Here is a 26157-nt window from a genome sequence, read left to right as displayed (position 1 = left end):
TTTTATGTAAACCGAAAAGAAAATGACAGACGGAATTAAAAAAAAAACCTGTTGTGTGTTCGAGTGTGGGCGAAAAACGGCTAAAAAGCTATTTCACAAATCGCTTGTTGCGACAGCACATGATGTGGTCATCATAATCAGGCAAAGTTGGCATAATACAACAACCAGCAAACAACTGCACGGAGAAAACAATTTCAAATTGAGCGCGGGATGATATTTTGACATACCCAAAGCCCCGCCCCCCCCCCTCTAAAAAAATAATCGTTTGTTAAAATGTTAACATCGGATGGAACAAATGTGGGGGGAAAAAAATATTCAAAAACGAGTCTGTGTACAACATTCAATGATGCTGACGACGCCAATAGTAAAAAAACCTCCCCCCTTTCAAAAAAGGGAAAATGTATATAAATGTCTGCTGTATATATATATATATATGTACGCATGTTGTATATAGTAGACTCTTTTGGTACTGCTAACAACAAACAAAATGGAGTTGGCTGCCTTTTGGGTCTTCTTGGGTGGTGGTGATGATGAGGTGGTTGGGAGGAAATGTCTCACACACACACACATAGACGAGAGTAACATACATACACATATATATATATATATATATATGTATGCGTGTCTGTCTGTATATAAATATATAAATAATAAAACAAGCGTTTATTTATACAAGCGCGTCGAGCAACGGCAAGAAGCGCAGCCGCCGCGGCGTCGTTGCGTGCGTCATTTATATAAACCCCCAACGGAAAAGATTTTTGACGAGCCGTCTTCCGTTTTTTTGTATATTATTTTTAATTCTGACGGAACTCTTTAAAATTCTTACTTAAAAACAGAAAAGGGTTCGAGGAGATTTGAAATCAATAACTCTGGCACATCGCAACTGTAACGTGTAATTTATATAATATACACCCTGCACTATTTATCATTTATTTATGCACGCATGTATATATGGACGAGGGCAGGGTGGGGGAGGCGAAACCTAATCATAAAAACTCGTCTGATGTACGCCATTGCTAGCTGCCGCCTCTCTTTTTGGTACAGTTCTGAAACGCTGTAAATTTTTTTATTTTTTTCTTTACTATATTATAAATCCCTTGGAAAAAGAGAAAAAAAAAGCACAAAATACTAAAACAAAAATGAAACGCTCGTGAAATTGCGCGGACGTCGGCCCGCAGAGACGGATGTCGTCATTTGAATTATTCCGCAAAAAATTCAAAAGAGAAATGAAAAAAAAAAAAATAAAAGAAATACATTTGAATAATAACGAAGAATTAGCAACTTGATTTTTTTTTTCTCCGTCAGAAATAACGAGTTTTTGTCTAACTTTTGAATTAATAGCTTATTAAACTATTATAGAGGCAAATAGCTAGCGAAACCTAAAAATTATCCTATCTAAAATGAAACACGAAAAAGTAAAAGTGTTTAAGAATTCAAAACATATTCGCCAGGCGGAATATGCATCAAGACGGATGATTCCCCAACTTTTTTTTTTTTTTTAAGGTTTAGTTAGGGGGAGGGATGTTATCCACAACATGTGCAAACAAAACTGACGTTCCCGAAAATACGAGGGCGCTTCAAGCATTCATAGAATAATCCTTGTAACTCAAGAGTTTTTCCCCATTTTTTGTTAGTCAATCAAAAATTCATTAATTTCTTTTTTTTCTGTTCTCTGCCCCATATCACATGTAGGTTTTTCTCTCATGCACATATGAAATGAAACGAAAAGAAATCGAAAGCCAGCAGCCAAATAAATAATTGAGAAGACTATGAGAATTATATTTTTGTGGGAAAAACAAAAAATAAATAAAAATGAAAGGGGTATACCCAATACGCACGCACTGCATCTGTACTGTGTGTTTTAAACACACGGTCAAAATCGCCTACAACAGCCCGATACACAAAAGGGTTGCCCAGGCGACAACATTCCCGTTACAAAAAAAAAAAAGCTCCCAATGTAAATATAAGCTCCACCCTGACATGGCAACTCGGTTCAACCAGGATCTAACGTATTATTGTATTTTGTAATCCTTTCCATAACATGCATGTAACCCCAGCCGCACTGGACACGCACGCCATGTTACCTTGTTAAATCTAAAAAGTACTACGTGTATTATTCAATCCCGACAGACTGTTTAAAAAAAAGGGGGGAGGCACCTATCAACAATTGAACGGTACATACAAACTCCCGCATCTGACTGACGTCCAAAAACTCTTGACGTAGCATTGCTAATGAAACGAGTCCACGGGAAATCTTTGACTGATTGTTGTTGTGCACCATCAGCTATGTACGTTCAAAATTACGCATTCAGAGAGATTTCAACTGTTTTGGACGTTGTGAAATGACATTTAAAGAGAGCAGGAAAATTCGATTTGCGTCGTGTTTTGTGAACTGGCGCGCGGTTTGAAAACAGACACGGGGAGGTGGTCATCGATGAATTTTTCATTGAAAATGATAGAAACCATCGATTTCAATCAGTTTCGACCCTTTACTTTTGCTCACCCCTTTTTATTTTCTCCCTTTGTTTGCTTGTTTCTATTATTCTGACGTATATGGTTTGCGTACAAAAAACTATACAATCTCTTTACCTACCCCACTGCTATACCCCGCGTACGCCTGGCAATGAATTGACAAAAAGGTAGAGGTATTATTTAGCTCCGCTATGGTATGTTTGATTATCACTGTCTCGTTCCTAATGTGTGCGGTGTTCTCTCGAATTTAGTGAATATCTGAAAAGGGCAATCAAAATAGTTTCAAACATTTGCCTAGACAAAGGCGGATAATTCGAATCTCGTGAGGCACGCGCTAGTCGGATTTGAATATTCAGTAGCCAAGAGTTAAAACAGGTGAACACAATAATTTTTACCCCATCAAATCTATGGAACGCAATAGCGAGAAGTGCTTGTTGTTGATTTCAAATGAATACAAAAACAGTATGAAAAAATAAGAATAGACATGCAATTGCTCGTTCCAATAGCAAAAACGCAATCTAATAATATTAGTAGATTTAAAAAAAAATAAATATATAGCGCAGTGGAGCTTCATTTCCATGACAAACATCAACTAGCATTAACTTACAATGTGTCGGGACTCGTCATTCGCCCCAAGCAAAATAAGTCAATTCACTTCTATGCCCATCTTCTTGCTCATTCGCTACTGTTTATAGACCCACTGGATGCATGTCTACGCCGTGCAGCTCTCTATTCTAATCCGCTATAACGCAATAAAAGGGTAACAAAGTTCTTTCCGTTTTTCTTTTTGAATATGTTATTCTTTTTTTTTTCAAATTTTTACTCTTGCCGCACGGTTGCTGCATTTGCTTGATTTCTATTTTTCGACTTGCTGCCGTTTGCGTTTATTCCATTCGAGTCCATGAATATTTCGGCGAGAATCAAGTGGCGAACGCGGAGGGGGAAATTACCATCGACATGGTAACTATAGAAGAGTCGGAGGGAATCAATCAATATGCGCACGGAAGAAGATGTTGAAACAAACAAAAAAAAATAATATTGAAGAACCAGAGAGAACACGAGTGGAATATATGCAAAATGATGAGAAATTATTCGCCCCCCTTTCTACACTGTCAACTTTATTTTTGTTCTTCTCCCATCCTCCAAACACCGGCAATGAGAATAAAAAAACAGAAAATTGGAAGAGACAAGAAGAGCGCACAAAGTGGATCAGAAAGCAATCGAAAATCAGCGCATCTTGCAAGTAATAGCAATCTTTGCATTTTTTTTTTGTTTTTGTTTGTTACTTCCCAAATATAAACAAATGAACGAGCAAAGAAGCAAAACAAACCCGAATTGCATAGGCAAATATTTTACGGAAATGAAAAGAGCAAACGAAAAAGGAGGGGGAGGGACCATTTTTTTATCCCCCGAAAACTAGCGAGATGATTTATAACTACGGGCGCAGAAAATCAAATGAAAGTGCGTGACGGATGCTCATCACGTCACTAGTTATTTGTCAAACTATTAACTGCTAACACGAACCGTACATTTCGCACAGCAGACGAAATCATTTTGAATCGTATGAATCAAGACAAAAAAAAAAATAGCCAACTGGCATTCAGTTTAAATCATTTAAATTGGACGGCATTGAGAATAGTTTAGCTTTCGATTTGTGTCTCGTCCAATTCAACTTGGACATTTACCACAAGTTGGTGGCAAACGTACCATTTGCATATTAGCCATTCCGTTCACGGCCGCTTTGCGTCTTAATGCTGACAACTAACAAAGATCTATACCCCTCTCCCCCTTTTACCACCAAAAAAAAAAAAATGCAGATGGAATAAAATCATTGGCCGGATAAAAAAAAAAAAAAAAAAAAACAGGCGAGAATTTATATCTATTACAAATCGTATCATCTACATGTATTAGATGTACATAGATGGCCTATCCAAGTTGACAAGGACAAAAAAGAAAAGCAATCGTGAGAAATATAGGAGACAACAAGAAGATGACAAGTTTCAAAAAAAATTATATATATTTGTTTTTTCATGAGTGCATCGAGTTTGAAATAAAGTTGGCCCTTATTCGATTGTCGCTATTTTCTTGAACCCCTCTCCTATTTTTCTCGTTTCTTCCTCGCATTTTTATAAATTCCCTTTTTAGCTTGTAACGCTTAAAAAAAAAAAGGAAAATACTCGTCGTCGAGAACATTATCCACCATCTCAATATCGTTCAGTTATTTTATTTTTATTTTGTTGTCGAAAAAAAACCATTTTTTTTTTTCAGAGACAAGGGTGAGAGCGATGTCAAACGGGCGTGGATGTCATTTATTTGAGACTTTGTACACGACCCAGTACGACTTTTCTTTTTCTATATCGAATAATATTATGTGTGTAGCATAGAATATCAAACGGGTGTAGTCAAAGACCACCCCCCCCACTGGCGGTGGGAGGGTTATCAACAACAACACATACAAAAAAAAAAAAAAGATACTCCATTTCCTTCCTCTTGTCATATTTTGTCATAGCGCGTCACGGGCATCCCGGTGGCGCCCAACCCCACCCTATCAACTGAGTCTCTCTACATACATTCATATTATATATCTCGTCTGGCCCTTTTTATTGTATATATATATATGTGTGTGTGTGAGCACTATACATCCAGAAGAGCTACACACACATATATATATATATATATATATAAATGCATACGAAATATTAGATATGTAACATGGAAACACGGAACGAGTTAGGAAAAGCACCCGAGGCCCCTCCCGCGCGACACAGCAATCAATACTGATGCAACACAAAGCGCACTCGAATAACAAATGTAAATAGATAACACGAAACGCAGGGGGAGCGTGCGCGCAACTTACTCCTTTTTTTTACGCTATTTAAAATTTTTCAAACTATCAAAAAAAAAAAAAATTTCTTATTTTAAAGTTGAAGAAGGAAAATAAAAATGACGACATAGTTGACGAATGTCGTTTGTGATTGGTACAAACAGCCTCTTGTGTTCATTTGGAAGTCGGAAGGGCTAGCGTAAAAATTCAAAGGAGAATGTGTTTAATAACTGGAGACAAAAAAGGGGGTAAAGACGGCCATTGCATTCCAAATAAGTTTTGTACTTTGTTCTTGGACCCAACCGGAACTGTGGCAAGAGGTCTCGTGTCACGCGCTTCTGCTACGCATTCGGCAACAGGTTAGCCGGTACGAGTCAACCACATAAACAAGAAAAGTAAAAAAAAAAAAAAAAAAGGAAAACAAAAAGCGAGGCTATTGCCGCTAAATTGTAACGTCAGCCAACAGCTGTTACACTGCAATAAGTCAATCATCTGCTCAGAGATCAAATGTTTAATGCGAAGGCTTATCTTTTCTGATGGAGTTGATAGCAATTTGTCTCAATATTTCTTGATCAAAAAGAATTATGTAAACAAATTGTCTTGTAATCTGGAGGTTACTTCAATCAAACGTGGGTAAAAGACTATCAAGCTTTCTCTCTCAAGGTTAGTAAACGCTGTCAAAACGACGGTGCAAATTGAACGTTTTCTTTACGAGGCCAAATGGGACAGGGCGTTCTTATAGACTTAAAAGCAGCGAGTTTGCACATATATTCAGATACTGGCGGCGCCACGTACAGACATACATAAATGTAAGAGCGTGTCTCCATAATTCATCGATTAGGCATTATGTATGAGCATTGTTGATTAATAATGAAAGGAATGTTGGGAGCCTCCTTGCTTCTGCTTCTTGAGTTGGACCATTTTCATTATCAATCTCTCCGAATTCGCATATCTAATATCAAACAACGGACGATGTACAACTACATCTATTTTCTAGATGCATGTCGCTGTCTAGATGTAGTCTTGCGCTGCAGCAAATGCATACATATACATGTATCAATAACTGAAACGCGTACAGTACCAAAAGGGGAGCAGCAGGCAATGGAGAACGAGAGAATCCAATTGAATTATTGACGATTTTCAGTTCCCCCCAATCCTTTTGCCTTTCTCTCCCGCGTTCTTACATGTCTGTCTCGCGGCTATATAGTTGCACACACACACACACACACACACGCAGTTCAAGATGCATTATTAACGCTGCGGCATAATGAGATTCATGATGTACCACTGCCTTACCGTCTATAGTAGTAGGGGCGGCCGAGTAAAATGGGTGGGTTTTTTTTTTTTTTAAAGAAGAAGAACAGAGCTGGACGCCCTAACTAACTGGTTGTTGAGGCATGAAAGGGAGCAAGAAAAAAAAAGCAATACAACCTAGAAAGAAGGGGGGAGGAAAAACGTGAATTCAAAGCGCTACAACAGCCAGCGGGAGGAGTGGACGACAGGAAATGACGTTAAGGTTCTGTCGTTGCGTTGATAGACGCGTGATTGGTGCGAACGCGGATGAAGCGCGGCAGACGCCAAAGAGCAGAGAGAGGTTGCGAGAAAAATAAAAAATAGACGATGACGCGAGAAAGGTAGGATTACATTTTGCAGGGCCAACGGGCGATGCAAATGAAATTGCCATTTATGCGTCTGTGTGTGTGTGTGTACAGTGACGAGAAAGAAAAAATTGGGCAAGACCATGGGTCTCCGGTGCTACATGAATTGTGCGTGACTCGCGTGAATAGTACCGGGAAATTAGTTTCATTTTTAATGAACGCTCCCATCTACTACGAGTGCATTTGTAATTTCTGTGTTTGTTTTTTTTTAAGAAAAATTCATTCCAACAAATCGAACGTTAATTGTCTGACAGTTCGTCAATTTAACAATTTTTTTTGTTTTGGATATAAATACGTTGTAGAATTATTGAAAGAATAAGTGAGGGCATCATTATTTGTGTTTTTCTTCCTTTCTGGCCTGTCTATTTGTCTGTTCATGTGCCCTGGTAACAGTTTTCTTGCCGCTTTTTTCTTTTTTATTACTAGATAATACCACTAGACTTGAGAAGGCAATATAAAATATCCAGAGCACACACACACACACACACACGCACATCCACTTTTGTTATTATTTTTCCGACTGCATAATACAAAAGGCCTAATCTACTCGCGGGACCGCGAGGTCTCTGACATCACTACCAGACCGGAACGCCTAAGTGTATCATTCTGCCAGAGGCAAAACTTGCATGTTCTTTTGCAACATGGTAGCCATGCAAAAATGAGAAAAAAAACACAAAACAACAACAACACGTAAAAAAGGAACTTGTGTTTTGTTTTTCCTGTTTGAAAACGATTAAGACAAAATGTTTGGTTTGATTTCAAAAGAAAAAAAATGACAAAATGGCAAACAAATGACTGGTATACGCATCAGCCGGCGACTGCTAACATTCGCTTGACCACGTGACGAACGACTTTTAACCCTCGACAACCAGCAGACAGCCAACCTGCTGCTGTACACGCTCTCCCAGTTTCTTTCTTTTTCTTTTCCCCTCTTTCTTGTTTTTGCTTCGTCTACGTCATCTCGGCTAGGGCCGCACATTTTGTACAGCACATGATGTAAACAATCGCAAGAATTTCCAAACACCATAACTACAATAATAAGAGGCGTGCAGAAAACAAGACTTACCGGTCAACGAGGCTGCAGAAATGCCAGGCACAAAACGAACCAACAAATAAAAACTGAAGTCGAAGTGATGGCAGGTCTGCAAAATGGTCGTATCCACGTCGAACTTTTAGAGACGAGATGAAAATGAGGGGATGAGTGATGTATAAAACGGCGCGTCCTCTCTGCTCGGATGCTGGTCGTCAACTGGCCCGGAAAAAGTGCCGCGGCGTGGAATGAGAGCGGCGTCGCCGGGCGCGCCAAAAATGCATTACTCCTCTTCCTCCAATTATTTTTTTTTATTTTTTCCAAAATTTTGTCTGTGTTTAAATATGTTTTATGATTTTTTTTTTTTTCATTTATTTCGTTGCACTCTCAACATGGACGGCGTACGTGATGCTTTTGTAATCAGGAGTAGCTGAGATTGTTGAAGTCTGTATACGTTAGTCTGTTCATTTTCCCGTCCTTATATCCGTGTTTGAATAGCAAAGTGATTATTAAGTCTGCACGCCGTCTTCTGCCTTCCTTCCCGCTGTCATCATGTAGTGCGGCGCTGTCGCTTATTTTGTTTCACAGTCGACGAGGAATTATACACGTAGTGAGCAGTATCAACAATGTATAATCATTCCTTTTTCTATACATATTATTATTATTTTTTTTTCATATATCATGTTGTTTTTTCCGCTTTTTGTGGCATCCGCTGTTATTCTTTTCATAATCCAGCGTATGGCAGCCGGAACCAGCTGGTTTTAAAATACAGTATATATTTATAACGAATGTTGTTTCGATCCGCATTTTAAGAAGACAAATAATCCAACAAGCACAGCAGTTCAGAGACTGTGTATATTATTTTTTAAGATCATGCATGATGGGCTATATATTTACACTGTGTGTATCACAAACAATTTCTTTGCAGCAACAAAGAAGAGGAACGAGGTTTTTTGTGTGTTTCAATTGGCGTACTAATTCATTTTGTACACGACGGAGTATGCACGTCGTATTTTTTTTATCCAAAGACGAAACTGAGATTTCATATGACAAATAGGAAAGTTTTTATAATACTGAAAACATAACAGGAAAATAACACAATAACAAGTTTAATAGTGGGATTCAATCTTTGATTTTGCTTCTTCCCATGCCCATGCTTAACTGAGGAAAAGTAGATTTTTGTGGGGGTGGATTCAATTTCGAAGAAAGATACACAAATGGTTCTATCAATGTTTGCTGGTCAAAAACTGAGATCTCAAACAGTCTAACACGTTCCTTTGCAGCCCATAAAGAGGCCTGAGAATAATCCACTTGTCTTTCTTCTACCAAATCCAGCTTGTTTCCCAAGACAATCATTACTGCATCTTTCTTCTCCTTGTTCCTGTCGATTTCTTTTTTCAAAGAGTCCATGATGAGGAAAGACTCATGGCTATTGATACCATACACTAGGATATAGGCATCTGCAACATTAAAGTAGTGGCGCGGAATTTCTTTGTTTTTGGAAGTGATTCCACCCAGGTCATAGAATCGGATAAGCTCCTTCACTCCTCTATCTGTGTCAACATGACATTCATATGTATCTTCTATTGTAGGGTGAAAAATCTACAATATAAGAAACAATTTATTTATTTAATTAAAGGATCATTGAGCATTTGCTGTTTAGCAATGGTGCTGTGCATGTACCGAATCTCTAGTGACGTGTCCGTAAATCAGTTGTTCTAGAATTGCAGACTTCCCTATCTGTTTGGCTCCACAGAGCAGGACTTTATTGATTCTCACCATCTCCTAATAAGCTAAACACAATTGTACGACCGTCTCTCCCTTTCTCGTAAATCTCAATCACAAGGACGAAACTTGTAATAAAAACAATTGCTTGCCTACTCGTAACCACAGCAACACATCAAGCCTCGATGCAACTGCGCCATCTACGAGATGGTTTCACAATTAGGACCGTGCACCTACTAGTACTGCCTTCCGCCTTTCGTTCGGCGCGTTATGATCACGATTTCACATCAGAACAGGTATGTACCGAGTACGTAAGTGATTCTTAATCACGGTTTCCTACGAAGGACTTCTGTTTCCTTGTTTCGGTTGGAACAGAACGTCAGATACTAACGTATAATAATATGAAAACCGATATTCGAGTCACGACGTTTGTATTACACATGCCATGACCAAGGGACACCATTATCTAGCATTTAAATCATTCGGCGGAGGAGTTCGTTGATCTTCTCTTCGCGGTTGCCGAAATCACCACCCTCGACGTAATGGGTTGTCTTCTTGCGCCAGCCACCAGTTGGTGTGTTCAACTGCGAAACAAAATTACGTTTTAAAATCAAGTACTAAATTCAATGCATTAAACAAAGTATTTTTAAACTGTTGCGCAGCTTTCCACTCCCCAGGTCTATTGAGACAAGGCGAAGGATATACTACGATCAATATTCTTTGACAATAAAACGTGCACGATACAATAGGTAACGCCACTTAAACTATTTAAACTGTCACAACTGAAATAACGCAAGTATGCAAATACCTTGAATGGCCAAAGGAAGTTGGAGGCGTGTTTGAAGTGGCCTCCGACGGTGAAGATCGTGTGGACCAAATCTTCCATACAGATAATGTTTCCAGCGCCTAAAAATGAAGTATTTCAGTATTCCCGTTCGAGTTATTCCAGCAGCCAGTTTACGACTACGACCAAAATATAACACTAACCAAGCTTTCGTTCGATGATATCGTTGCTGGTAAGAGGAATGCGACGACCGCGTGCCTTGGCGAAACCACGTTTGTAGATCAAGTCGCGAACGCTCTTCAGATTGGGGTAGCCCCAAGTGATGTAGGGCTCGCAAATGCGCAACATGTTCAAGGTAGCCTACAAAAGTTCAGGGTTTTAATTTCAGATGTTCAACACCAATGCACTTTTTAATAACAATTGCTTCAGATCTCCAAGGTGAACAGTATGGATTTTGTTTCATTGTGCTTCAAACATTGTGGGTCATCATATACAATTAACAGGAATGATTAGGTATTTAATTTTACCTTGTTAAGCTTGACAAAAACACCATTGTTGATCTGTCGGAGCCTGAGCAACTGCAGAGTCTTGCGGACTTTAGGGGCGACTTGGTTGACACTAAGGGATTATAAACTTTTAGTACAAGTCTTGGAAAACAACTTAAAACAAATTACCCTCGGATACGGATGACAAAGGCCAACTTGGACTCAGCTGGAACATAGAAGTTTCCTTCCTTCTTGGCTTGACGGGCTAGCCTGATTTCATCCCTCTCCTTGGTCCTGTACTCTTTGATGTATTTCTCGGCACGTTTGAAGATCTCAACACGCCTGGCACGACGAGCCTTAAGGTACTGTAATCGGGGAAATGTAGTTAGTGGACCTGTAATATCACTAAAGTACCAGGCACTTACGTTTAAGGCTTGTTCAAGCCTCTTGGTGCGTTCGGCCTTTTGCTTCTTCCTGCGCTTCAACAGGGATTCGGGAACAGCTGGCAACTTAGATTTAGATGGTTGTGGCGGTGGGACCACCTTGGCCGGGACTTTCCTAATTCAAACAAATTAAGAACGATCAGCAGCTGGTCCAATAAGATGGCATTCCGCACATGTCTACTACTCTGCAACAACACTCGTCACATCCGACTTAACTGGAACTTGTTACAAGTCAATTTCGCACCATAAAACAACATACACTGGGACGAATCGGGTATTTTACATAACTAGCTTTGCAAAACAACTCTTGGTTTCGACAAGCATTGGTCGATGAATTAGATTTTTCGAGATGAAAATATTCAACTTACCCTGTAGCGGCTGACATGTTTAGGCAGAGACAAGACCAATAAAAAGAAAAGACACTAACCAGCAAGACTAGAACGTTGCCAGTACAAATTTTTTTGCGTTGCTTGTTTGCCAAATTTCAAAACAGTGTTTGGTGAAATAGTAATAAAGAACAGAATTATTTATTGCTTTAGTAAAACGTATATATTTTTTTCGATTTAAATTATGTGAACGAAAATCGGAAGTTGGTGTTCATATAAAAAACCACATAATCACCTTTTATTTGCAGATGGAAAGTGAGTCGGCGAGAAGCGGCAGCAGCCGCTTGTTTTGGAATACACGTGGGTTCGGTCTGCACCACTGTCAATATCGCTAGAATTTAACACATTAAAGATGAAGCTTTTAACCCACAACATATTAACTTCTAAATGTTTAAAAGGTGTAACCGTTGGCTATCCACTAGGAATTGTTGTAAGTAAGATTTTTGCTTGTAACCATAAATTTCTAATGTTTTGATGGTGTCACATACAGGCCAAAGAAGTTAAAGTAAATGAAGTTGAATTCAACCCTGAGTTCATTTCTCGCATGATTCAAAAAGTGGATTGGCCAGCTCTTTGCAAAGCTGCAGAAAATGTAAAGAAAAATGTTCATCAGTTTCCTTTTTGCACTTTGTAATATATAACTTTTTCACTTTCCAGCTGGGGCATTTAGATGATTTACCCCCTGCTGTCGTGGAAGATTATGAAAACAATGAAGAATTCTTGAAAAAGGCTCATCACTTCCTAATGGAGGTAGATATTGATTTTCTAAAAACAAAAATAATAATAGTCTCCTAGGGATTAGTATTTTATTCTGCTCTTTTTTTTTTATTTGTTATTTAGATTGAAGTCATAAATGGAGATTTGGTGTGTCCAGAAACTGGAAGAAAATTCCCTGTCACAGATGGAATTCCTAACATGTTGGCAAATGAAGATGAAGTATAAATTGAAAACTGAAAATAAAAAATTCAAACATGTCTTTTCATTCCTTGTAATTCAGCTCATTTTCCATTCCAATTCAAAGATTGATACATTATTTCACCATCCTCATTCACAGTACACAGCAATACTGTTTTCTTTACATTTGTTCCCAAACGACCTTTCTGAATAAGGAAATAAGGAGTCAGCAATTGATTTTCATCAACACACACAGCTATATAATGTGAATGAAATTTAAATGGGTCTCCTGGATAGACCAAGAAATCACCACCAAATTTCTCACCAGCTGTTATGTAATAACCCTTCTCCCACAAATCACTGAAAACCCTGCACCTAAGAGTCAGACTGATACTATACTCTGCAGCTTCTCCTCGACATGTCCAGAAAGGTCCTGTAACAATAGAAACCAAGATTCTATAAAATATTTGTTGATCAAATGTTTGTCGAGAACATGCTTGCAAGCAATGTTTACTTGTAAAAATTTGAACCATCATCAAATCTTCAGACATTTCAGGTATTTTTCTTATTTCTTCTTGCAGTACCAATTCCTCATCTATAATGCCATTTGTTTTTCTTCTCTTCCCCTCAATAATTTTATCTGCCATTAACATTAGCTGCTTGATCCGTTCCTCCTTGAAGATTACTTGCTGCTCAGAAAAGCTAGCTTTAAGCATATTTTCTGTTTTCTGCTTAAGATGTTCTTCAGCGGGATGGTACAGTTGTTTGTATTCAACAATGTTCACTATTCCTCTTGTAGCTAGATGGAAAACCTCTTCTGTCATTAATTCCATTGGTAAACCTAGCATCTGATCCTGTCTTGGTAAAGAAGGTAAGCAACCAATAAAATTTCCCACTATTCTGTGTTCGGACCGTAACCTGTGAGCATCTTTGTATTAAAGAAAGCGTGATTTGAATGCATGCAATATACTTTGAAATAATAAGTGTAGCAAATTTATTATCACCTTCTACATTCCAGACCAAAACAGATCCGTTGCAGTAGCATAGCTCAATCATATTATTCATTTCACAAAAATAACAAATGACTTAATATTGCCGGTTGTAATATAAAACTATTGCAGTTGCTTACTGGTTGACGAAGAGGCGTGATTCATGTTACTGGAACGTGGAAATCATCGAGGAAATCGAAGACTACGAGGAGCCCTCTAACGTGGAAGTTGTTACTCGCGGACGAGCACTAGGCAATAAGACGATTTTTTTGGCAAATTGACACATTATTTTGATCTTGGATTGGTTTGTTACCACCCCATCCAATACCAATAATTAAAACGGTAAATGAAATGAAACCAGAAAATAGGATTACTTTCAGGTATTCTTTAAATGATATGTATAGTGATGGGGGCTCAAAAGAATAATTTTTAACCTATTCGGCCTCATTCGTATGAAAAAGATCTTTCAATCAAATTACTCTTTCTTCTGTTCTTTTCGCGAGGTATCGCAAAGATAAGCTTAGTTATCCATTAAATGAACGACAAGAGCCGTAGACATTGTATTCTGAATGTGCCAAAAAGTTTTTTTCGAAAATGCTGGAATGGTTACTAATACTGAAGGAAGAAAGTCTAAAAATAACACTTATCCACCAAACAGCCAATGTCAGTTATCCCTGTACAAACAATGAACAACGATTTATTATTCTTCGCGAACAACTTTCCGAAAAAGCTCTTGCTGGCCAATCCTTGGATGCAAGAAACAAAACTTTGAATTTAACATTTTATTAAAGATACATAAATACAGAAACCGAAACTTATGTTTTCGCCGGAAAGGTAAGACGCACATAACCTACGGATATGATCGTTCTCTTTAATTATTTCCAGAGACTGGGTTTCTGGTTATTTTTCTTATCTGGTTATTTCCGTCAAAACTGCAGGTTGTGCAAAAATGGTTTGTAGGTGAATGAAGTTAAAGACGTATCGTTACAGCTAGAAGAAAAAGGTACACAAACAATGTTTAAATCAGCCACAAACAAAATTAAGACTAGCAGGGAAAACGCTGCGATTGCCCCAGTTTCAGTAGTCCCCATTTCAAGGTGATAGCCATTAGAGAAATTCTCTTCCTTGCATCTGACGTATTTCATTGGTACGGCGAGCGGGGAGTAACGTTGGTCATTTCACTAGTACTGAAAAACGAAAATAGACGAACACCATTATGACAATTCGACACGGTTCGAGAGACACTAATGTTCTAAAATGTCACTGAGCATTCTCTGCATCCTTCACTACGTACCAGTTTAGCACGCAAAGAGTGATATACAGACAACGACAGTAAAATCAAAGTTTTAAAGCGTAGCACACGTTCGTACCTTTTACCACACTTTATGTGAATGATGAGAAAAACGATGCCGAGGAGAAGAACGATGCAACCCACCACAATGTAACCGATGCCGAGGAAAGGGTTTTTGCCACCAAGCAACGAAGTTGTCGAAATTATGATTCGCTTACTACCGGCAAAGGATTTCACTGGATAATCTAATATAAAAATATTTCAAGAAATTACGCTTTGTTCAATCTCGCGTGAAGCACTGAGCACACGAAAGAACAATACAATTTATGAGATCCTAAGCGTGAGCATACTTACTATATTCTACAGTGAGAACGTAGTTGCCAGCTTTAAGTCCGGAATTGTAACCTTCGGCAGTGCGGTTTAGACGACGATACAACTTACGGAATGTCGGTAACGCAGCCGTTCTCATCCAAACAATTAAATCTTCGTTCTGCAAGCCATTATTTTCAGGATTGGAAGGGTCTAGTTCCCAGATGTTTTTTCTCCAATTTTGGGGTTTGATGTAATCCTTGTACACTGTTGCAATGAAGGGAATGGAATGGTAATAAATTTAACAACAGGTGAAACACTGCAACGATGGGCTACCTTCACTCAAGTTGGTGTTGCTATTTGGTGGGTTCCTGAATTTCATTTGTTTGTCAGAAGGCCAAGCAATGCCTGTGTTCAGAACGGGAACAGGTTGACCATCTTCTCTATGCAGCTTCAACGTATCTAGTAAAGAGATCAATTCAAACATTAGACCAGTTTGTATCTGCAGATACTAAATTATTGGGAATACCATTAAAAATGCTATTGGCTATAGCACCACAAGGAACCACTTGTTTCGTGATAGCTGGGTTGTTGGGATCTGGATAGCGGGCAAATGGATCACACTCATTGGAGACAGGACCCAGTACACCCAGCAGTTGGTGATCATCTCTTGACTTGACATAGCGTCGATGATTTTGGTAAAAATTACTCAAGCCATAGTAGATGTATACATCTCCCTGGTGTGCACAAACTTCAGAGTTATAACTTTAAAGCGCATCCTACACAGGCAAACTTTACATCATATGTTTCAGTCAAATTAACTGGCAGAATACAGGTGCAGCTTTTAGTAATATCTGATTCCAGAATTGTTGCGCATGTTTGGTTTGTGTCTTCTTGGCTAATGCAGTCTGTGTAGTCATAGACAAACTCTTTTACCTAAAATCATTAATAAGTGTAACACTTTGACTGAATGAAACAATTTAAAGGTTACTTACGTTATTTGAGAAATGAAGCAAGCCGATACCAATTGGTATGAAAGCAACACCTATGATGAAGAAAGTAGGCAGAACTGTCCCAGCAGTTAAGATGGGCTGCCAAGCTGGCAATCGTTGCTGTTTAAAAGCACTATCTGAAATGGAATGTAACATTACCTTCCAGTGCTCATAAACCAATATACAGAATTTTTTTGTAAAATGCTATACAATATATAACTTCTCACTTGACGGCTTTCGGGATACTGAAGACGGCTGCGAATTTCCAGGGTCTGTCATTGCTTTTATTACTTAACAGAAAAGCTATACTTCTTTTAAGCCCACCGTTGTTTAAAGAAGCGACGTAACGAGTGAGAGTCACAGTCACTAGTACAGGTTGCAACACTTCTTTATCGGGAGGAAAATAGAAGGTGTGTTTGACTGTTGGTCTCGCTAGTCCCGAATTTTTCCTTTATTTGTGTATATGTACACACAATACAACAGCGCCGTGTCTCTATGGTGACCATTTCTTGCAAAACCCATTAATCAATCCTTCTGACGCCATCTTTTGGTTTCAAGTGAACATATACAAAAATTTTCTTTTTTCTGACATTGTTTATACAAAAAAATTAAAGCCTGAATATCGACTTCTTATTCACGCTCGCAAAGCGGCATTCACTGTTGCATATTAAGTTATTAAAATATATACGTGCACGTGACTTGAATATTCCTCCAACTAATCAACCGTCAAAGGGCGTACTGTGTTGTCGGACTCTTTGCCTTCATTGCTAATGCAAGCAATTTCGTCATTCAAAGAGCAATCCCACTCTAAAAAAAAAAATAACATTTACCATTCATTTGACTAATGATGGCCACACAATTTAGGGATTGAATTTCTATTCTTTTTTTTTTCGTTTCTAAATAGCTGGAGGAGTTTGAAAAATGAAGAGAATAAGATCACATATCACGAGGATATCAAATATCGTTTGCAATTAGAGCACACTTTGCCCGTCGGCTTTACATTCGAGGTGAGTTCGATTATACAGCAGTTTGAATACAACACACACACACACACACACACACAAAAAAGAAAACCGGTTTTTCAAAGTGGATCCCCGCAAGAAATAACAGAAAAAGGTTGCGTCGGATTTTGCTTGTGTTAGTGGATTCAGGTCGGTCGTGTTTTCCCTCCTGAAAGCCGAATGAATTCAGACGGTCCGCCTGATGGCTGGAATTCTGCACAGAAAATAAAAGTGGCTGCACTTAATGCCACATCTCTTTTGTTGCTATATGACCCTTGTTGGTTGTTACGCCAACATGATATTTTTCAAATACCTCGAAGGATGATCTAGCTGACACCGGTAAATTCCAGTTCCAGGTCATCGGTAAGCAGGAGCTTTTTTTTTTCCTCAAAAACACGCCACCAAAAACCGTTGAGGTTTTTTTTTCCTTGTCTCTCTCTCTCTCTCTCTCTCTCTCTCCTTTATTTTCATATTTCATTTCTTTTTATATCTCTCTCTTTTTTTTTTTTTTTATCCTTTCTTCATTCTATTTCCACTATATTTATTTATATCTATATCTATAAATATAATTTTTTTTTTTTTTTTTTTTTTTTTTTGCTTCTTATTTCTCTAATTCTCTCCGCTGGTAAAGGAGGGGAAAATAGAAAAAGAAAAATCATGTTTAATAATATCGCCGCTTCCTCACCCAAACGACAAACTTATCCTCCCAGCCTTATCTGTGTATTTTTTATTTGAATGGAGGTACCATTGGCGGTTGATTCGAATCACACGCTCGGTCGATTATGGCTCCGCTATGATATAGTCCCTATTCTAACGTGGCTAATCAAAGCGGTTAAAAAAAAAAAAAAAAAAAAAAAAAAGGAATGGGAAAAGAAAGGGCTAGATGGATATTTATACGTTCAACGTATTTGTGTTGTGGTATAAATAAATCCTTTTGAAAGATTTTTTTTTTTTTTTTTTTTTTTTTGCCCGATCCAATTGGTTTTTTCGATCAAATTATGTAATGTATACGTATGTCTCTGTGAATGGTAGCGCGATCAATTCTCGTTCCGTTTTCTCTCGCCGTAGGCAAATTTTCTTGTTTTGATCCTTTCATTTCTGTGAAATGAAACAGCAAAAATGCGTTTTATTCTCCTTTTTTTTTTTTTTTTTTTTGGTTTTTTTTTTTAAGGCTTTGGCTCCATATTCTCGTCTCCCATTGTGATGTTGATTGATGGCGTCGACCGTCGAGTAAAAAGAGGAAGGTATAAAAAATAAAATAAAGTTGAAAAGAGAAGCCCCTTTTTTCGTAGCCAAGTGCGGACGGAATAGCGAAAAAAAAGAGGTCGGTGGACCGGATATAGAGATATAACACACACGAGAGAAGAGAACACAATCAGAACGTTGGCACATATCAACCACCCTTCTTTTGCCTTTTGTTTACAGTTTCTCTTGCCTTCAATCCTTCCTCTTTTCTGCTTCCACCAACGGATGTATCGATCGATCCGGATGCGCACACCCAACAAGTTTTTTTTTTTTTTGTTTTGTTTTGCTTCCTTCTCTCTCTTTCTCCTTCGCCCCTTGTCGCTTTACATTTCCCCACCTAAAAAAAAAAAAAAAAAAAAAATGGGAAACCGCCCGCTATCTTTCGTCTTCAATTCCGCGGTACGAACAATCAAGATTTAATCTAATAAGAAACAAAAAAAGAAAAAGAAGAAAACAAAGTAGGGCATTTGGGCGGATGTAATCAGCCGAGTTCCCGTTTGTTATTGTGTCACGTGTGACCCGTTCAGTATATAATCCTGACTAGATTTTTTTTTTTTTTTTGTTTTTTTTTGTTTTGCCCCTTTTTTTTTTTCTTTCTCTTTGTACCGACATTCGTTCACCTTTCCGGTCTACACGCCCCATTGCAACCCAATACCCAGGCATCACGCGCTTCGCAATTCTTTTGTTCTTTTTTTTTTTTTGTTTCATAAAAAAAATTGTTTAACGGTTCCGCATTTTATTCAATAGCCTCTCTCGCGCGTTTAATGATAATAAAAAAAGTAGTTAAAACTATAATAATAATTAAAAAAAAAAAAAAAAAATACCCAGGAGTGTTAAGGAAAGAAAAAAGACGCATCACGCACAATAGGAAAACCGACGCTGCATCGCTAACTGCTCATTGGACCGAACAGCGTGACAGTCCCGTTGGGTCTTAATAGTCACGTCGATATTTAAAATAATAATAAAAAAAAACAAAAAAAAAACATAGGTGCCGGCACGTTGCGAATGTCTATTTGTATCGCTTTGTTTTTTTTTTTTTTTTTTTTGTTTTTTTTGTTCTTTTGCGTTGGTGTTTGAAAATAAATTGTGGGAAAAAAAGAAGAAGAAAAAGAAGAAGAAGCAAATAAAAATAATCCCGCAATATTTTCCAATGGCCTTCAGGATACACGTAGAGAAAAAGAAATAATTATAATATGTATATATATATTAATCGAACTCGACCACATAATGGTACAAAAAGAAATGAAGGAAGGAAATAAGGATTGAAATGACGGATATAAAACAAGAAAAATCGATAGGGGGGGGGGGGGTCGAAAAAAAAAACAAAAAACAAATGGCGAACGGAAGAAGGGGGAGAGGGGGGTTTTACACGGGAGACTAAATAAACCCCAACGCGCGGACACACACACACACACACACGCACGACACAACGAACACACACACACGCACACACACAAAGGATAGAACGGGAGATGACGGCGTTGCGGCACTGCGTCCCCAACGGATAAAGAGGAATAGACAGAGGAGTGGGAAATATACATAAATTAAAAAGAAGAGGAACGCATCAGCAGCAAAAAAAAAAAAAAAAAAAAAAAAAAAAAAAAGAAGAAGTTCCAAACGATGGACGCCAGGGCGTTGGCGTGAGCCGATCGTTCATTAGAAATCTGAATGAAAAAGAAAAATGATATCATTCGAATTTTTCTTTGTTTTCCATATTGAAACAAGTCACAGTCATTGTTTGAAGCTAGTTGATAGTAAATAGTTATTTGTTGTACTTTATTCCATGTATAGTGTAGTAGAGGTTGATAGCACGAAAAAGAAACAAAAAAAAAAAAAAATAAATAACTAAAATAAAATAAAATAATAATGATCAAACAAAGAGAAAGGTATCGTTTCGTATTTTCTTCCTCAGGCTGACGATGCATGGGAAAGAGAAAGTGACAAAATCCAACCGAGCGAGGAAGAAGATGAGCGAAAACGGAGGAAAACAAACACAAGATTCGACCTCCTCTCGCAAATGTACACGTAGAAAAAAAAAAAAAAAAAAAAAAAAAAAAAGAAGAATGAAAGATAGAAAAATAGAAATGAAAAAAAAAAAAAAAAAAAGGTTGCACACACAAAACGGATACATCATGACGCATATGAAGAAAATGGCTGATGTCTTTTCATATTATTATTATTATTTTTTTTTTTTTTTCATTTAAATACAATATTTTGGAACTCCGGCCGAGAAGAAATGCATCGTTTCCTGGTATTCGTTCAATTCATTTTTTTTTTTTTTCTTTACCAACGTTATAGCTTATGCGAAATTGTTTTTGTTTTACATAGAATAGAATTGTGATAATATATATATATATATGTGTGTGTGTGGGTTAAATCACTAGCTGAATTATAAATTTTTTTTTTTTTTGTTTGTTAATCATGCAATCGAGGATGTCGGGGTAGGAGCGACTAGACGGTCTAGAACAAGAGAGATACACACACACACAGAAAAGAAAAGAAGAGGAGGAAAACCAAAAATTATTTTTAAAAACATGTAAAGAAAGAAAGAAATGTTTCCATCATCATCAGGTTAGGCTTGTCTGCGTGTGTGTGTGTATGTTATGTGGTTTACATCATCTTTTGGTTAACATTTGATTTTGTTTTGTTTTGTTTTTTTTGTTTGGTTTTTCTTTCGCCCCGTTTGCGCTCTCTGTCTCTCTCTCTCTCGCTCTCTCTCCCCGTTGTGACTAGTTCCGACGCAAAAAAAAAACAAAACAAAAACATGCCGAGCAATCTTTTGTGACAAGAAGCCGCTGCTGGGATGTCGGGGAGGGTTTTTTTTTTTTTTTCGGAGGGGCAGGAATTCATCGGATAAAGCATTTCTTTTGTTTGTTGGCTCGAATAAAGAGAGTAAGAAAAAGAAAAGGAGGATTGAACAAACTGAAAGAAACAGCGTAATTCTTTAATCTACAACATAATTTTTGTTTTTGTTTTTTTTTTTTGCTTTTGAAAGAAGAAGAAGGAAGAAGAAAATATAATAAGAAAAAAAAAATTGATGATGATGATGATGATGATGATGACAAAAAGCCTTTCACAAGGAACAGGACAGACAGCGTGAAGAGAAGAAAACAAGATGAGGAACAGCTGATGATTCCGTCCGTTTCTTTCAAGAAAAAAAAAAAAAACCAAAAAATAAAAAAAAATTTAGACGTCGGTGCAGTGAGGCGTCGGATAACTGCCGTTGGCAGGCGGTGGCTGTTTGGCCGGCGTTCCAGTCACGACCGTCACGTTGACATTGACGGCGGTTGGTGCCGCTGCAGCGTTGGCGCAATCGGATCCGCGAGAATTTTTGCGCTCGCGCGCCTTGTGGAAGATGTTTCCCAAGAAGGAAGACTGGTGCTGGAGTCCTCGAACTTTGCCCGTGGCGGCAGAGACGGGCGGTTGCTGATGCTGCAGATTCTTGGGCGACGAATCGCGGCTCATCGTGCTGTTGGTCGTCGACGACTGGAACGAAATGGACATGCCAGAGTCGAGCGAGCCGACGCTGCCCCGGCGCTGATAGCGCTCGGCCGGATCGTGAATGTCCAGCAACGAGTTGCTCAACGTCGTCCGCTTCAGCGTCGCTTCGCTGCGGCCGGTCGCGTCCCGGATGACCACCGAACGCTGGTGGCCGACGCCGTTACTCGTCCGCCGCGCGATGGGCGTGCAAGTCTCTTCCAGCGTCGTGACGGAGCCGTTGTGATCCATGTCGGCCACTCCGCTGTCCCGATTGTCCCTGCCCGATGCCAAGAGCGACGTGTTGGCACCGCCCACGCCGTTGGCCGCCAGCAAAGTCGCAGTCGGCGGCTGGTGCGAGGTCGGCGTCGTCGGCGCTCGGCTGATCCTGGCCGCCGATCGCTGCTTGTCCAGTTCGCCTTCGATGCGTAAATTCTCCATCTCGTCCATTTCCAAAATGGCCTCACGAAGATCCTCGCAAAATTTAGCGCGGTCATGGTCGTTACGGGCATTAAACATGATGAGCGTGCGCCCGTCCACCCGTTGCGATAACCGTATTCCAAACGGGTAATCTAATACACAATTTAGAACAGGAAAAATATAAAATAAACCACAAGGTAATACATAAAAAAAAAAAAAAAAAAAAAAAAAAAAATTAAAACCCCAGTTTCAACCAACCGGACCCGGTGTGTGACTGGACAGAAAAAAAAAAAAAAAAAAAAAAAGTTGACTCACGATGGGATTCAAAGTAGGACACGTTGAGGCCGGCCAATTGGAAACTCTGGCGGAACGAATAGGTGACGCCGTTCTTCTTTTTGCTAAAGATTTTCGTGACGACGAGGATGTCGTTGAAGAGAAAGACTTCGCGCTGGTGGAGGCCTGGGCGCTCCCGTCGTCCGGCGTCGGCCACTTCGTAGAGGCGACAGTAGCAGACGAGCCGCCGATGAGGTAGCACTAAATTGGGTTTCTTGCCGACGATGCTCTGTTGCACTTTCAGCACCTGAGTCACATGATCGGCGCCCGGTTTGAACTCGGTCGCTTTCACCCGTTCATAGATGCCGACCAGCACGTCCTGGTCGACATTGGCACCGTCATCGATCCCTCTCAAGTTCTTGATAAAATCCTCCAACTTCATCCGCTTATCGGCTGAGGCAAAAATAAAAAAATAAAAAAATAAAAAAAATAAATAAATAAAATAAATAAAAAATGAAAAACAAAATTCATTTTTTTGTTGGCCTTGGTCGCTCCCCCCCCCCCCCCCCCCCTTCAACTTCGTCCACATCAAATTTCAAATGGGAAAAAAAAAAAAAAAAAAAGAAGAAACAAATTGAAAGGTGGGCGTGTTTACCTTTAATGCTGGGAGTGTGGAGGTCAGTGTTGAGCATGATGACGGCAAAGGCGAGGATAAAGACCGTGTCGGGATTACGTAGGCGGGCGACGACTTGCGGGTTGCACTGGCAGTAACGCTGGCCAAAGACTTCCATTAATCTTTCAATTTTTTGGGCTTCGCCCGGCATACGGAAATACGTCTGGAAGCGTCTGAGGGCGACGTCAATGTCCAGACCGGCGAAATCGAGTTCCTCGATGAAGAAATCCAGGGCCGCCATATTGAAGGGATTCTGCAAATTGCCCAGGTACTCGCCAATCATCTGCTTGCTGACGCCCTTGCGCGAGATGAAGAATTTCGCCACGGCCCGCGGACTGGCTTCGAGGAATCCCTTTTGCGTTAAATAGGCGACGCCTCGCTCCGGCTTCTTATTGAAGAGATTGAGGCCGACGCGGTACTGACGCTTGCGGATGCTCTCCAGCACTTTGGCCTGGGCCGGAGTCGTCGGTTGGCTAGACGCAGCCGAGGCCGGTGTGGCGACGGCCTGCGGCGTCGGACCGGCATTGAGCCGATCGTACGGCGCCGTGGGGAAAGGCACGGGCGACGAGTGGGCGTGAGACGACGCCGACGTGGCCGCGTGATTATGATGGCCCGTCCCGCCATTCTCGCTCCAGAAAATGTTGCTGTAGCCGGCGCCTTCCAACGAGTCCTCGCTGGTGCTGTGCTCCGCCGACAGGTTGGACGTCCGCCTTTCACTCGAACCGGCGGCGGCGGAGGACGCCGCCAGTTCGACCGTGGGCGGGTAAGGGCGAGCGCCATCCGGCAATCCGGGCGTCTGCGAGCGCTGCTGCGGCTGCTGCCTCGGATGGTGCGAGTCGTGCGCCAGGGAGCCTTGAGAGGCCGGCGCCAGCGGCGATTTCGTCGACAAGGCCGAGCTGGTGCGCCGCGGCACTTCGGGCGGCACCCGCTTGCTGGCGCTGGCCGGCCCCGTCGACGACTTGCTGTCGCTACGCCGGAATTCTCCGTGCTGCTGCGCATTGGCCAGCTGCTGCTGCTGACCCTGACTGTGGTTATTGTTGCTATTGTTGTTGTGGCTGCTGTGGTTGTGGTGGTGTTGTTGTTGTTGTTGTTGTTGTTGTTGATGATGGTTATGATGGTGGTGGTGATGGTGGTGGCTGCCGTACGGCGAGTGACTCACTGACGGAACTGGGCCAGCAGCGGCAACACCATTGGTCAGCACGGCCGACGGCGGAGGCGAACTGGCTCCCTGGAAATGAGCGTGATGGTACTGGCTCAAGTCGAACGAGTGCTGATACTGATACGCATGACCGGCGCTCGAATGATTCTGATGATGACTGTGCTGATGATGGTAGAAATGCTGGTGATGATGATGATGGTGGTGGTAGAAGTGCTGATGATGTTGGGGGGACATCCGCACCTGCTGCTGCTGCTGCTGGTGATGCCGGGCAGCTGCCACCGAACGGCTGGAACTGCGCACGCCTTCTTCGTTCAGTTCGCGAACCAGAGCGGCGAAATTGGTACGGATCACGTATTCGGCCCGCGCCACCGAATCATCGGCCGCCGTCGACGTCATTGCCGATGAGGCGGCGGCTGCCATCGAAGCAGATGACATAGGATCGTTGGAGGCGTCGTGGCCGTTGCTCGGGCACGACCAGGCCGAATCGACCAGCTCACTGTGAAGTCGGCGGCTGAGTCGCCTCTGGTCCGCTTTGGCCATCGCCGTGATGGTGGCGAATTTCCGTCGCATCGAATAGTGACGGAAGGCTCGCTGAATGATGCGCGCCGCATTATTGGCCCGTCCCCGACCGCCGTACTTCCGTTCCAACAGTTCAATCTGCTTATCCAGTAGGTCTTGTGACATTTCGTACCTGTAACAACACGGACCGAAGAAATTCGGTTAAAAAATTGACATAGAAGCCAAGGCGTTCAGGCAATTTTTTTCGGGGGGGGGGGGGGGGGGGGGGGGGGGTTCGCGTGTTCAAAATTTGATTATTAGATTTTTTTTTTTTTTTTTTTTTTTTCAAGTCGTAAAAAAAAAGTAGCGAAAATAGCGCATCGTCACAACTCATTACGCTCCAAGGTGAAACGATAGTGGGAAACGGCGTGACGTAACACAGGCGCTCGCGTGTGGCAACAGCACTCGCCCTGGCCCGTTTGATTTATTTGACGATCATCCACGACATCGTTTTAATTTGCTGTTTTTTTTTTGTTTTTTTTTAGAAGTAATCGAGAAAAAGAAAAACTTTTGTTGTTCTCTATTGCCCCAGTTGCACAAACGTTCGTGATGCAATGTTGGGACAACTGCGATGGAGCAACTGCAAAAACTAAAAGGGAAGAACTTTAATCCTAATTGGATCAACTACCTCCGTTCCACGGCGCCAGCCAAAAAACAAAAAAAAAGAGTAAAGATAAAAATGATAATAATAAAAACAACAACAACAAAAAAAAAAAAAAAAAAACATAAGAGAAGCCATCACGAAGCAACGACCCCGTTACAAAATAACACCAACAAAAAAAAAAACAAGTTCCGGACCATTTGGTTCCTGTTTCCCCCCTTTCCCTTCGCGTGTTATTATTATGATTTCTATTTTTCAAGTTTCAAAAAAAAAAAAAAAAATGAGGTTGTAGGTAGAACAGGGCAAAGAGGGAAGCATTTCCTGGGCGGCTTTATTTTTATTTTATTTTTTTCTATCCCCCCCCCCCACAGTAAAAAATAAAAAAAAAAAAAAAATTAGAAAACGAGGCTCTAGCGTGACGGTCATAGTCGACGTCCCGCAACGGACATACCCCGGGTGCTTGTTAGA

The 26157-nt window shown here is 40.3% G+C and overlaps 6 protein-coding genes across 7 annotated transcripts in view; 1 reads left to right on the top strand and 5 right to left on the bottom strand.

The window, feature by feature from the left end:
* Positions 1-8974: 8974 nt before the first annotated feature.
* Positions 8975-9811, bottom strand: LOC130691211 (NF-kappa-B inhibitor-interacting Ras-like protein 2). Its single transcript, XM_057514117.2, has 2 exons — positions 9668-9811; positions 8975-9586 (listed from the first exon to the last, which is right to left on the bottom strand). Exons 1-2 carry the CDS (start codon positions 9764-9766, stop codon positions 9107-9109), a joined length of 579 nt encoding a protein of 192 aa, XP_057370100.1. The 5' UTR covers positions 9767-9811; the 3' UTR covers positions 8975-9106.
* A 312-nt stretch (positions 9812-10123) lies between these two features.
* LOC130691227 (large ribosomal subunit protein uL30-like) lies at positions 10124-11904 on the bottom strand. Its single transcript, XM_057514139.1, has 7 exons — positions 11790-11904; positions 11404-11536; positions 11168-11343; positions 11021-11111; positions 10697-10853; positions 10518-10615; positions 10124-10293 (listed from the first exon to the last, which is right to left on the bottom strand). Exons 1-7 carry the CDS (start codon positions 11804-11806, stop codon positions 10183-10185), a joined length of 783 nt encoding a protein of 260 aa, XP_057370122.1. The 5' UTR covers positions 11807-11904; the 3' UTR covers positions 10124-10182.
* A 162-nt stretch (positions 11905-12066) lies between these two features.
* LOC130691228 (multifunctional methyltransferase subunit TRM112-like protein) lies at positions 12067-12863 on the top strand. Its single transcript, XM_057514140.2, has 4 exons — positions 12067-12237; positions 12298-12399; positions 12465-12557; positions 12648-12863. The coding sequence occupies exons 1-4, from the start codon at positions 12160-12162 to the stop codon at positions 12747-12749; spliced, it is 375 nt and encodes a 124-aa protein (XP_057370123.1). The 5' UTR covers positions 12067-12159; the 3' UTR covers positions 12750-12863.
* LOC130691226 (tRNA-splicing endonuclease subunit Sen34-like) lies at positions 12780-13851 on the bottom strand. Of its 2 annotated transcripts, none has more exons than XM_057514137.2 (3): positions 13706-13851; positions 13216-13629; positions 12780-13134 (listed from the first exon to the last, which is right to left on the bottom strand). In XM_057514137.2, exons 1-3 carry the CDS (start codon positions 13764-13766, stop codon positions 12806-12808), a joined length of 804 nt encoding a protein of 267 aa, XP_057370120.1. In that variant the 5' UTR covers positions 13767-13851; the 3' UTR covers positions 12780-12805. The 2 variants fall into 2 exon arrangements, with proteins under 2 accessions (XP_057370120.1, XP_057370121.1); XM_057514138.2 differs by having other exon boundaries at positions 13216-13619.
* A 606-nt stretch (positions 13852-14457) lies between these two features.
* On the bottom strand, positions 14458-16748 carry LOC130691224 (cell cycle control protein 50A-like). The gene is made up of 8 exons (XM_057514134.2): positions 16510-16748; positions 16286-16419; positions 16089-16226; positions 15820-16027; positions 15627-15752; positions 15336-15557; positions 15061-15226; positions 14458-14877 (listed from the first exon to the last, which is right to left on the bottom strand). Exons 1-8 carry the CDS (start codon positions 16559-16561, stop codon positions 14832-14834), a joined length of 1092 nt encoding a protein of 363 aa, XP_057370117.1. The 5' UTR covers positions 16562-16748; the 3' UTR covers positions 14458-14831.
* Positions 16749-20407: 3659 nt separating this feature from the next.
* LOC130691219 (IQ motif and SEC7 domain-containing protein 1-like) overlaps positions 20408-26157 on the bottom strand; it is a 9272-nt gene continuing 3522 nt past the window's right edge. Inside the window, exons 3-5 of the mRNA XM_057514129.2 lie at positions 23354-25221; positions 22741-23151; positions 20408-22577 (exon numbers count right to left, since the gene is read on the bottom strand). Coding sequence (XP_057370112.1) covers positions 21715-22577; positions 22741-23151; positions 23354-25221 — 3142 coding nt within the window. The 3' untranslated portion in view covers positions 20408-21714. The remainder of the gene's footprint in view (positions 22578-22740; positions 23152-23353; positions 25222-26157) is intronic.

The sequence above is a fragment of the Daphnia carinata genome, chromosome 1 (genome assembly GCF_022539665.2).
Source record: "Daphnia carinata strain CSIRO-1 chromosome 1, CSIRO_AGI_Dcar_HiC_V3, whole genome shotgun sequence".
Lineage (NCBI taxonomy): Eukaryota > Metazoa > Arthropoda > Branchiopoda > Diplostraca > Daphniidae > Daphnia > Daphnia carinata.
This window is presented reverse-complemented; position numbering and strand designations above follow the sequence as displayed.

What these genes read in the sequence shown, in the direction of transcription:
- LOC130691211 (XM_057514117.2), bottom strand. Translation starts at nt 9,766, where the DNA reads ATGGTGAGAATCAATAAAGTCCTGCTCTGTGGAGCCAAACAGATAGGG. An exon ending in GACACGTCACTAGAGATTCG is followed by an intron (nt 9,587 to 9,667) that starts GTACATGCACAG and finishes CTTATATTGTAG; the next exon opens with ATTTTTCACCCTACAATAGA.
- LOC130691227 (XM_057514139.1), bottom strand. An exon ending in GGCTTGAACAAGCCTTAAAC is followed by an intron (nt 11,344 to 11,403) that starts GTAAGTGCCTGG and finishes CCCCGATTACAG; the next exon opens with TACCTTAAGGCTCGTCGTGC. An exon ending in TATCATCGAACGAAAGCTTG is followed by an intron (nt 10,616 to 10,696) that starts GTTAGTGTTATA and finishes CTTCATTTTTAG; the next exon opens with GCGCTGGAAACATTATCTGT.
- LOC130691228 (XM_057514140.2), top strand. Translation starts at nt 12,160, where the DNA reads ATGAAGCTTTTAACCCACAACATATTAACTTCTAAATGTTTAAAAGGT. An exon ending in GCTATCCACTAGGAATTGTT is followed by an intron (nt 12,238 to 12,297) that starts GTAAGTAAGATT and finishes TGTCACATACAG; the next exon opens with GCCAAAGAAGTTAAAGTAAA. An exon ending in CTCATCACTTCCTAATGGAG is followed by an intron (nt 12,558 to 12,647) that starts GTAGATATTGAT and finishes TTTGTTATTTAG; the next exon opens with ATTGAAGTCATAAATGGAGA.
- LOC130691226 (XM_057514137.2), bottom strand. Translation starts at nt 13,766, where the DNA reads ATGAATAATATGATTGAGCTATGCTACTGCAACGGATCTGTTTTGGTC. An exon ending in TTTGGTCTGGAATGTAGAAG is followed by an intron (nt 13,630 to 13,705) that starts GTGATAATAAAT and finishes TTTAATACAAAG; the next exon opens with ATGCTCACAGGTTACGGTCC. An exon ending in GATGGTTCAAATTTTTACAA is followed by an intron (nt 13,135 to 13,215) that starts GTAAACATTGCT and finishes CTATTGTTACAG; the next exon opens with GACCTTTCTGGACATGTCGA.
- LOC130691224 (XM_057514134.2), bottom strand. Translation starts at nt 16,561, where the DNA reads ATGACAGACCCTGGAAATTCGCAGCCGTCTTCAGTATCCCGAAAGCCG. An exon ending in AGTATCCCGAAAGCCGTCAA is followed by an intron (nt 16,420 to 16,509) that starts GTGAGAAGTTAT and finishes ATTCCATTTCAG; the next exon opens with ATAGTGCTTTTAAACAGCAA. An exon ending in AGCCAATAGCATTTTTAATG is followed by an intron (nt 15,753 to 15,819) that starts GTATTCCCAATA and finishes TCTCTTTACTAG; the next exon opens with ATACGTTGAAGCTGCATAGA.